The sequence below is a fragment of the Scomber scombrus genome, unplaced genomic scaffold (assembly GCF_963691925.1).
Source record: "Scomber scombrus unplaced genomic scaffold, fScoSco1.1 SCAFFOLD_77, whole genome shotgun sequence".
Lineage (NCBI taxonomy): Eukaryota > Metazoa > Chordata > Actinopteri > Scombriformes > Scombridae > Scomber > Scomber scombrus.
The window spans coordinates 57,501-70,000 of record NW_026910683.1 but is presented as its reverse complement, the minus strand read 5'-3'; the positions used below and the strand labels follow the sequence as shown (position 1 = coordinate 70,000).

At 43.9% G+C, this 12,500-nt stretch overlaps 1 protein-coding gene and 1 long non-coding RNA gene across 7 annotated transcripts in view; one reads left to right on the top strand and one right to left on the bottom strand.

Annotated features, from left to right (window-relative positions):
• The window catches only part of adam15 (ADAM metallopeptidase domain 15), a 53,952-nt gene that overhangs the window by 1,897 nt on the left and 39,555 nt on the right, over positions 1 to 12,500 (bottom strand). For 2 of the 6 annotated variants that reach the window (XR_009924962.1, XR_009924961.1), the window contains exons 13-20: positions 9,496 to 9,588; positions 9,055 to 9,250; positions 8,476 to 8,584; positions 6,575 to 6,770; positions 6,368 to 6,445; positions 3,795 to 3,906; positions 2,309 to 2,453; positions 1,340 to 1,426 (exon numbers count right to left, since the gene is read on the bottom strand). Coding sequence is in view for 3 of the 6 variants with exons in the window: in XM_062415316.1 (XP_062271300.1) it covers positions 1,378 to 1,426; positions 2,309 to 2,453; positions 3,795 to 3,906; positions 6,368 to 6,445; positions 6,575 to 6,770; positions 8,476 to 8,584; positions 9,055 to 9,250; positions 9,496 to 9,588 (978 nt within the window). In the remaining 3 variants the exon portion in view is untranslated. Of the gene's footprint in view, positions 1 to 999; positions 1,091 to 1,339; positions 1,427 to 2,308; positions 2,454 to 3,794; positions 3,907 to 6,367; positions 6,446 to 6,574; positions 6,771 to 8,475; positions 8,585 to 9,054; positions 9,251 to 9,495; positions 9,589 to 12,500 lie in introns of those variants that run through there. The other 4 variants (XM_062415316.1, XM_062415318.1, XM_062415317.1 and 1 more) reach the window with 4 other exon arrangements.
• The window catches only part of LOC133977231 (uncharacterized), a 3,151-nt gene continuing 369 nt past the window's right edge, over positions 9,719 to 12,500 (top strand). Inside the window, exons 1-3 of the long non-coding RNA XR_009924964.1 lie at positions 9,719 to 9,754; positions 11,370 to 11,455; positions 11,493 to 11,549. This is a non-coding gene — a long non-coding RNA (uncharacterized LOC133977231). The remainder of the gene's footprint in view (positions 9,755 to 11,369; positions 11,456 to 11,492; positions 11,550 to 12,500) is intronic.

Below are 12,500 nucleotides of genomic sequence, written 5' to 3'. Positions count from 1 at the left end.
CCATCTGATGCTGCACCATCTACCCGATACTGCACCACCCACCCGATGCTGCACCACCCACCCGATGCTGCACCATCCATCTGATGCTGCACCATCCACCCGATGCTGCACCACCCACCCGATGCTGCACCATCCATCTGATGCTGCACCATCCACCCGATGCTGCACCATCCACCCGATGCTGCACCATCCACCCGATGCTGCACCATCCACCCGATGCTGCACCATCCACCCGATGCTGCACCATCCACCCGATGCTGCACCATCCATCTGATGCTGCACCATCCACCCGATGCTGCATCATCCACCCGATGCTGCACCATCCACCCGATGCTGCACCCATCCACCCGATACTGCACCATCCACCTGATGCTGCACCATCTATCTGATGCTGCACCATCCACCCGATGCTGCATCATCCACCCGATGCTGCACCATCCACCCGATGCTGCACCCATCCACCCGATGCTGCACCATCCACCCGATGCTGCACCATCCACCCGATGCTGCACCATCCACCCGATGCTGCACCATCTACCTGATGCTGCACCATCTACCCGATACTGCACCATCCACCCGATGCTGCACCATCTACCTGATGCCATCTACCTGATGCTGCACCATCCACCCGATACTGCACCATCCACCCGATGCTGCACCATCCACCCGATACTGCACCATCCACCCGATGCTGCACCATCCACCCGATGCTGCACCATCCACCTGATGCTGCACCATCTACCCGATGCTGCACCATCCACCCGATACTGCACCATCCATCTGATGCTGCACCATCTACCCGATGCTGCACCATCCACCATCCATCTAACCCTCACTGTGAACAAGACCCCCAGACTTTACCCTGCAGGTCAGTTTAAACTTTTAAACTGACAAATATGAACGCATCACAGACAGACTGATGACATCACAGACAGACTGATGACATCACAACAGACTGATGACATCACACACAGACTGATGACATCACTAACCTGCAGCGGGGTTTTAGGGCAGGGTCGGGGGGGAGGTGCTTAGCGGGAGGAGCAGGTCTGTCATGAACCTGATTGGACAGAAAACAGGAAGAGCGTAACTCATGCACAGGAAGTTAGCAGAGGTCAAAGGTCAAACAGGAGGTTAGCAGAGGGTCAAAGGTCACAAAGGCTGATAGGAAGAAAGAAAACTTCCTGTTTCTTTCACAATAAATGTTGAAAGATTCAATTCTTAAACAATATTATTACTAGTATTATAGTTTAATATTCACATTAATAATAAATAATAATCTTGTGTTTGGATTAACATCAGAGCGCTGGTCAGTCAGAGTTTATGTTGCCATGGTTACCTGTTTGTTGGGGGGGGTCAGCGGGATGTCGGGCTGGGTCAGCTGATACTGAGCGGGCGCACCTGCTCCTCCATCGCCAGGGTCCTGCTGATTGGACGGGCACAGTATGACATCACTGAGCACGGTGACTACGCTGTCAGTGATTGACAGCACAGTATGACATCACTAAGCACAGACACTACGCTGTCAGCTGATTGGACAGCACAGTATGACATCACTGAGCATGGACACTACGCCGTCAGTGATTGGACAGCCCAGTATGACATCACTGAGCACAGACACTACGCTGTCAGTGATTGGACAGCCCAGTATGACATCACTGAGCACAGTTGACTACGCTGTCAGTGATTGGACAACACAGTATGACATCACTAAGCACAGACACTACGCTGTCAGCTGATTGGACAGCACAGTATGACATCACTGACCACAGTGACTACGCTGTCAGTGATTGGACAACACAGTATGACATCACTAAGCACAGACACTACGCTGTCAGTGATTGGACAACACAGTATGACATCACTGAGCACATTGACTACGCTGTCAGCGGATTGGACAGCACAGTATGACATCACTAAGCACAGACACTACGCTGTCAGTGATTGGACAGTACAGTATGACATCACTAAGCACAGACACTACGCTGTCAGCTGATTGGACAGCACAGTATGACATCACTAAGCACAGACACTACGCTGTCAGTGATTGGACAGTACAGTATGACATCACTAAGCACAGACACTACGCTGTCAGTGATTGGACAGTACAGTATGACATCACTAAGCACAGACACTACGCTGTCAGCTGATTGGACAGCAGTACCTGGGGACGGGGGCGGGGTCAAACTCCAAACCCCACATCTCACAGTGAGTCACACTGCATTATGGGTAAGAAAAGAGACAGAGAAAATAATATAAGTAAAACAAATAAATAAAAATAAATCGGGGATCAGTCTGGACGTGTTACCGGTTGTTTTGTCGTGTTTTTCCGATCGGCCCGGCAGCGCCGACGCAGACACGGAACCGAGGGAACCGAAGGACGAGGAAGAGGAGGACCACAGGAAGGATGAAGAGGAAAATCACCAGCAGGGCGACTCGGACCGGATCCGACTCTGAACACAGAAATAGATCATAATAAAAAATACAATAAATAAATAACAACAACAACAACAATAATAAATACTAATAATAACAATAAATATATAATAATAATATAATAAATATATAATAATATAACAATAAATATATAATAACAATAAATATATAATAATATAATAATAAATATATAATAATAATATAATAAATATATAATAATATAATAATAAATATATAATAATATAACAATAAATATATAATAACAATAAATATATAATAACAATAAATATATAATAATATAATAATAAATATATAATAATAATATAATAAATATATAATAATATAATAATAAATATATAATAATAATAATATAATAAATATATAATAATATAATAATAAATATATAATAATAATATAATAAATATATAATAATATAACAATAAATATATAATAACAATAAATATATAATAATATAATAATAAATATATAATAACAATAAATATATAATAACAATAAATATATAATAATATAATAATAAATATATAATAATAATATAATAAATATATAATAATATAATAATAAATATATAATAATAATAATATAATAAATATATAATAATATAATAATAAATATATAATAATAATATAATAAATATATAATAATATAACAATAAATATATAATAACAATAAATATATAATAACAATAAATATATAATAATATAATAATAAATATATAATAATAATATAATAAATATATAATAATATAATAATAAATATATAATAATAATAATATAATAAATATATAATAATATAATAATAAATATATAATAATAATATAATAAATATATAATAATATAACAATAAATATATAATAACAATAAATATATAATAATATAACAATAAATATATAATAACAATAAATATATAATAACAATAAATATATAATAATATAATAATAAATATATAATAATAATATAATAAATATATAATAATATAATAATAAATATATAATAATAATAATATAATAAATATATAATAATATAATAATAAATATATAATAATAATATAATAAATATATAATAATATAACAATAAATATATAATAACAATAAATATATAATAATATAATAATAAATATATAATAATAATATAATAAATATATAATAATATAATAATAAATATATAATAATAACAATAAATATATAATAATAATATAATAAATATATAATAATAATATAATAAATATATAATAATATAATAATAAATATATAATAATAATATAATAAATATATAATAATATAATAATAAATATATAATAATAATATAATAAATATATAATAATAATATGAGTGTTCGTACCCCCAGCAGCTCGGGCCGGGCCGCTGTCCACGCTGCCGCCGAGACCTGAATACCTGCAGTCAGGAGGAGCCCAGCCCACCTCACAGTGGCACTGTTTGTTACTGTTACACACCTGTAACACACACACACTGTTACACACCTGTAACACACACACACTGTTACACACCTGTAACACACACACACTGTTACACACCTGTAACACACACACACTGTTACACACCTGTAACACACACACACTGTTACACACCTGTAACACACACACACTGTTACACACCTGTAACACACACACAGTGTTACACACCTGTAACACACACACACTGTTACACACCTGTAACACACACACACTGTTACACACCTGTAACACACACACACACTGTTACACACCTGTAACACACACACACACTGTTACACACCTGTAACACACACACACTGTTACACACCTGTAACACACACACACTGTTACACACCTGTAACACACACACAGTGTTACACACCTGTAACACACACACACTGTTACACACCTGTAACACACACACACTGTTACACACCTGTAACACACACACACTGTTACACACCTGTAACACACACACACTGTTACACACCTGTAACACACACACACTGTTACACACCTGTAACACACACACACTGTTACACACCTGTAACACACACACAGTGTTACACACCTGTAACACACACACACACTGTTACACACCTGTAACACACACACACTGTTACACACCTGTAACACACACACACTGTTACACACCTGTAACACACACACACTGTTACACACCTGTAACACACACACACTGTTACACACCTGTAACACACACACACTGTTACACACCTGTAACACACACACAGTGTTACACACCTGTAACACACACACACACTGTTACACACCTGTAACACACACACACTGTTACACACCTGTAACACACACACAGTGTTACACACCTGTAACACACACACACTGTTACACACCTGTAACACACACACACACTGTTACACACCTGTAACACACACACAGTGTTACACACCTGTAACACACACACACTGTTACACACCTGTAACACACACACACTGTTACACACCTGTAACACACACACACTGTTACACACCTGTAACACACACACACACACACTGTTACACACCTGTAACACACACACACACACTGTTACACACCTGTAACACACACACACTGTTACACACCTGTAACACACACACTGTTACACACCTGTAACACACACACACTGTTACACACCTGTAACACACACACACACTGTTACACACCTGTAACACACACACACTGTTACACACCTGTAACACACACACACTGTTACACACCTGTAACACACACACACTGTTACACACCTGTAACACACACACACACTGTTACACACCTGTAACACACACACACTGTTACACACCTGTAACACACACACACACTGTTACACACCTGTAACACACACACACTGTTACACACCTGTAACACACACACAGTGTTACACACCTGTAACACACACACACACTGTTACACACCTGTAACACACACACACTGTTACACACCTGTAACACACACACAGTGTTACACACCTGTAACACACACACACTGTTACACACCTGTAACACACACACACACTGTTACACACCTGTAACACACACACAGTGTTACACACCTGTAACACACACACACTGTTACACACCTGTAACACACACACACTGTTACACACCTGTAACACACACACACTGTTACACACCTGTAACACACACACACACACACTGTTACACACCTGTAACACACACACACACACTGTTACACACCTGTAACACACACACACTGTTACACACCTGTAACACACACACTGTTACACACCTGTAACACACACACACTGTTACACACCTGTAACACACACACACACTGTTACACACCTGTAACACACACACACTGTTACACACCTGTAACACACACACACTGTTACACACCTGTAACACACACACACTGTTACACACCTGTAACACACACACACACTGTTACACACCTGTAACACACACACACTGTTACACACCTGTAACACACACACACACTGTTACACACCTGTAACACACACACACTGTTACACACCTGTAACACACACACTGTTACACACCTGTAACACACACACACTGTTACACACCTGTAACACACACACTGTTACACACCTGTAACACACACACACTGTTACACACCTGTAACACACACACACTGTTACACACCTGTAACACACACACACTGTTACACACCTGTAACACACACACACACTGTTACACACCTGTAACACACACACACACTGTTACACACCTGTAACACACACACACTGTTACACACCTGTAACACACACACTGTTACACACCTGTAACACACACACACTGTTACACACCTGTAACACACACACTGTTACACACCTGTAACACACACATGTGTGTAACAGTGTGTGTGTGTTACAGGTGTGTAACAGTGTGTGTGTGTTACAGGTGTGTAACAGTGTGTGTGTGTTACATGTGTGTAACAGTGTGTGTGTGTGTGAACTTACTCCGTGTCCGTTGCATTTCCTGCGACATTCGTCCACACCGAACACCGAGACGTCCTCACACTTCTGGTTCAAACAGGCCTGAAACACACACACACACACACACAGTTAACCATACTGTGTGTGTGTGTGTGTGTGTGTGTGTGTGTGTGTGTGTGTGTGTGTGTGTGTGTGTGTGTGTGTGTGTGTGTGTGTGTGGGGGGGGCTCACCCTGCCCGGGCTGCAGGCGGTACCCTGGGCTACAGTAGCCGGGTCGGACACGTCGTCTCCGAGGTGGAAGAAGCTTCCTCTGCAGACGAGGTCGCTGAGGTTAAAGCGGACCGTGGTCGTCAGGATCTCTGCGTTGGTGCCCAGCAGGGGGCGCTCTCTGCCGCCCTGGCACTGGATCCTCCCACAGTACACATCCCTGCAGGAGAAGAAGAGTACTACAGTACACATCCCTGCAGGAGAAGAAGAGTACTACAGTACACAACCCTGCAGGAGAAGAAGAGTACTACAGTACACATCCCTGCAGGAGAAGAAGAGTACTACAGTACACATCCCTGCAGGAGAAGAAGAGTACTACAGTACACATCCCTGCAGTAGAAGAAGAGTACTACAGTACACAACCCTGCAGGAGAAGAAGAGTACTACAGTACACATCCCTGCAGGAGAAGAAGAGTACTACAGTACACATCCCTGCAGTAGAAGAAGAGTACTACAGTACACAACCCTGCAGGAGAAGAAGAGTACTACAGTACACATCCCTGCAGTAGAAGAAGAGTACTACAGTACACATCCCTGCAGGAGAAGAAGAGTACTACAGTACACATCCCTGCAGGAGAAGAAGAGTACTACAGTACACATCCCTGCAGGAGAAGAAGAGTACTACAGTACACATCCCTGCAGGAGAAGAAGAGTACTACAGTACACATCCCTGCAGGAGAAGAAGAGTACTACAGTACACATCCCTGCAGTAGAAGAAGAGTACTACAGTACACATCCCTGCAGGAGAAGAAGAGTACTACAGTACACATCCCTGCAGGAGAAGAAGAGTACTACAGTACACATCCCTGCAGGAGAAGAAGAGTACTACAGTACTCTGTGTACTCTGAGTGTGTACTGCGTGTACTATGAGTGTGTACTATGAGTGTGTACTGTGTGTACTATGAGTGTGTACTGTGTGTACTATGAGTGTGTACTGTGTGTACTATGAGTGTGTACTGCGTGTACTATGAGTGTGTACTGTGTGTACTATGAGTGTGTACTGTGTGTACTATGAGTGTGTACTGTGTGTACTATGAGTGTGTACTGTGTGTACTATGAGTGTGTACTGCGTGTACTATGAGTGTGTACTGTGTGTACTATGAGTGTGTACTGTGTGTACTATGAGTGTGTACTGTGTGTACTATGAGTGTGTACTGTGTGTACTATGAGTGTGTACTATGAGTGTGTACTATGAGTGTTTACTATGAGTGTGTACTATGAGTGTGTACTGTGTGTACTATGAGTGTGTACTGCGTGTACTATGAGTGTGTACTGCGTGTACTATGAGTGTGTACTGCGTGTACTATGAGTGTGTACTGCGTGTACTATGAGTGTGTACTGTGTGTACTGCGTGTACTATGAGTGTGTACTGCGTGTACTATGAGTGTGTACTGTGTGTACTATGAGTGTGTACTATGAGTGTGTACTGTGTGTACTATGAGTGTGTACTATGAGTGTGTACTGTGTGTACTATGAGTGTGTACTATGAGTGTGTACTGTGTGTACTATGAGTGTGTACTATGAGTGTGTACTGCGTGTACTATGAGTGTGTACTGTGTGTACTATGAGTGTGTACTATGAGTGTGTACTGTGTGTACTATGAGTGTGTACTATGAGTGTGTACTGCGTGTACTATGAGTGTGTACTATGAGTGTGTACTGTGTGTACTATGAGTGTGTACTGCGTGTACTATGAGTGTGTACTGTGTGTACTATGAGTGTGTACTATGAGTGTGTACTGTGTGTACTATGAGTGTGTACTGCGTGTACTATGAGTGTGTACTGTGTGTACTATGAGTGTGTACTGCGTGTACTATGAGTGTGTACTATGAGTGTGTACTATGAGTGTGTACTGTGTGTACTCACGAGCTTGCACAGGGGATGTAGGAGCCGTTGGTCAGCTGACCACAGTTTCCATATTTGTTTCCTTTTTTGTTGACAGATGAAAAACAAACAGCCGGAGCGCTCGTAGCATCTGCAGAAAAAAACTTTATTCATATAATGTAATAGTTTCCAGCTATTAGACTGTGTCAGTAATAGTTTCCAGCTACTAGACTGTCCCAGTAATAGTTTCCAGCTATTAGACTGTCCCAGTAATAGTTTCCAGCTACTAGACTGTCCCAGTAATACTTTCCAGCTACTAAACTGTCCCAGTAATAGTTTCCAGCTACTAGACTGTCCCAGTAAGTTTCCAGCTACTAGACTGTCCCAGTAATAGTTTCCATTGCAGCTACTAGACTGTCCCAGTAATAGTTTCCAGCTATTAGACTGTCCCAGTAATAGTTTCCAGCTATTAGACTGTCCCAGTAATAGTTTCCAGCTATTAGACTGTTCCAGTAATAGTTTCCAGCTACTAGACTGTCCCAGTAATAGTTTCCAGCTATTAGACTGTCCCAGTAATAGTTTCCAGCTATTAGACGGTCCCAGTAAGGGTAATGAACGTACTGGGCCCCCACAGCATCTGGCACTGTGTGCGCATGCTGGCGCAGACGCCGCTGTAGCAGTAGGAGGCGCTGTGCTCGCAGGGCTCGCCGTTCTGCAGGAACACGTTGGGGGGGCAGTGGGGGGAGGAGCCGGTGCAGAACTCAGGGAGGTCGCACTCTCCGATTGGCTCACGACACATAGAGCCCGCGGTCCGCAGCTACAAGAGAAGAAGAACTTTAAAACGTGTGTGTGTGTGTTACAGTTTGTGTACATGTGTATATATGTGTGTGTGTTACAGTTTGTGTACATGTGTATATATGTGTGTGTGTTACAGTTTGTGTACATGTGTATATATGTGTGTGTGTGTGTGTGTGTGTGTGTGTGTGTTACAGTGTGTGTACATGTGTACATGTTTATATGTGTGTGTGTGTGTGTACATGTGTATATGTGTGTGTGTGTCACCTTGCAGTCATGGCAACAGATGCCGTCAGATGAACACTGAGCTCCAGGAACCAGTTGACAGGTGGAGGCGTTACAGCACGGGTCATCACAGTCCTGACCAATCAGAGCACAGCAGCTCATCATCAATAAGGAGACAGGTAAACAGACAGACAGGTAGACAGACAGGTGGACAGACAGACAGGTGGACGGACAGGTAGAGAGACAGACAGACAGGTAGCAGACAGACAGGTAGCAGACAGACAGGTGAGCAGACAGACAGGTGGACAGACAGGTAGAGAGACAGACAGACAGGTAGCAGACAGACAGGTAGCAGACAGACAGGTGAGCAGACAGACAGGTAGACAGACAGACAGAGAGGTAGCAGACATGTAGTAGACAGAAAGGTAGCAGACAGACAGGTGAGCAGACAGACAGGTAGACAGACAGACAGACAGGTAGCAGACAGACAGACAGGTAGCAGACAGACAGGTAGACAGACAGACAGACAGGTAGCAGACAGACAGACAGGTAGCAGACAGAAAGGTAGACAGACAGGTAGCAGACAGACAGACAGGTGAGCAGACAGACAGGTAGACAGACAGACAGACAGGGAGGCAGGAAGTAGACAGACAGGTAGCAGACAGACAGGTAGCAGACATGTAGTAGATAGACAGGTAGCAGACAGACAGGTGAGCAGACAGACAGGTAGACAGACAGGTGAGCAGACAGACAGGTAGACAGACAGACAGGTGAGCAGACAGGTAGACAGAGAGACAGGTGGACAGAAAGGTATAGAGACAGACAGACAGGTAGCAGACAGACAGGTGAGCAGACAGACAGGTAGACAGACAGACAGACAGACAGGTAGCAAACATGTAGTAGACAGACAGGTGGCAGACAGACAGGTGAGCAGACAGACAGGTAGACAGGTAGACGGACAGGTAGCAGACAGACAGGTAGCACACAGACAGGTGAACAGACAGGTAGACAGAAAGACAGGTAGCAGACAGACAGGTAAACAGACAGACAGACAGGTAGCAGACAGACAGGTGAACAGACAGGTAGATAGAAAGACAGGTAGCAGACAGACAGGTAGCAGACAGGTAGCAGACAGACAGGTAGACAGACAGACAGGTAGCAGACAGACAGGTGAGCAGACAGACAGGTAGACAAACAGACAGGTAGCAGACATGTAGTAGATAGACAGGTAGCAGACAGACAGGTGAGCAGACAGACAGGTAGACAGGTAGACAGACAGGTGAGCAGACAGACAGGTAGACAGACAGACAGGTGAGCAGACAGGTAGACAGACAGACAGGTGGACAGAAAGGTATAGAGACAGACAGACAGGTATCAGACAGACAGGTGAGCAGACAGACAGGTAGACAGACAGACAGACAGACAGGTAGCAAACATGTAGTAGACAGACAGGTGGCAGACAGACAGGTGAGCAGACAGACAGGTAGACAGGTAGACAGACAGGTAGCAGACAGACAGGTAGCACACAGACAGGTAGACAGAAAGACAGGTAGCAGACAGACAGGTAGACAGACAGACAGACAGGTAGCAGACAGACAGGTGAACAGACAGGTAGATAGAAAGACAGGTAGCAGACAGACAGGTAGCAGACAGGTAGCAGACAGACAGACAGGTAGCAGACAGACAGGTGAGCAGACAGACAGGTAGACAAACAGACAGGTAGCAGACAGACAGGTGAGCAGACAGACAGGTAGCAGACAGACAGGTAGAAGACAGACAGGTAGAGAGACAGACAGACAGACAGACAGACAGGGAGACAGGTAGCAGACAGACAGGTAGCAGACAGACAGACAGGTAGCAGACAGACAGGTGAGCAGACAGGTAGACAGGTAGCAGACAGACAGGTGAGCAGACAGGTAGCAGACAGACAGGTAGCAGACAGGTAGCAGACAGACAGACAGGTAGCAGACAGACAGGTGGCAGACAGACAGGTAGCAGACAGGTAGCAGACAGGTAGCAGAAAGACAGACAGGTAGCAGACAGACAGGTGGCAGACAGACAGGTAGCAGACAGACAGACAGGTAGCAGGCAGACAGGTGGCAGACAGAGAGGTAGCAGACAGGTAGCAGACAGACAGGTAGCAGTCAGACAGACAGTAGCAGACAGACAGGTAGCAGTCAGACAGACAGGTAGCAGACAGACAGGTGAGCAGACAGGTAGACAGGTAGCAGACAGACAGGTGAGCAGACTGGTAGCAGACAGACAGGTAGCAGACAGACAGGTAGACAGACAGACATGTGAGCAGACAGACAGGTAGACAGACAGGTGAGCAGACCGACAGGTGAGCAGACAGACAGGTAGCAGACAGGTAGCAGACAGGTAGCAGACAGACAGGTAGCAGACAGAGGGGTAGCAGACAGGTAGCAGACAGACAGGCAGCAGACAGGTAGCAGACAGGTAGCAGACAGACAGGTAGCAGACAGAGGGGTAGCAGACAGGTAGCAGACAGACAGGTAGCAGTCAGACAGACACTAGCAGACAGACAGGTAGACAGACAGGTAGCAGACAGACAGTAGCAGACAGACAGGTAGCAGACAGACAGTAGCAGACAGACAGGTAGCAGTCAGACAGGTAGCAGACAGTCAGACAAGTAGCAGACAGACAGGTAGCAGACAGACAGGTAGACAGACAGTAGCAGACAGACAGGTAGCAGACAGACAGTAGCAGACAGACAGGTAGCAGACAGACAGTAGCAGACAGACAGGTAGCAGACAGACAGGTGAACAGACAGGTAGATAGAAAGACAGGTAGCAGACAGACAGGTAGCAGACATGTAGCAGACAGACAGGTAGACAGACAGACAGGTAGCAGACAGACAGGTAGCAGACAGACAGGTAGACAAACAGACAGGTAGCAGACAGACAGGTAGCAGACAGACAGGTAGCAGACAGACAGGTAGACAGACAGACAGGTAGCAGACAGACAGTAGCAGACAGACAGGTAGCAGGCAGACAGGTAGCAGTCAGACAGACAGGTAGCAGTCAGAC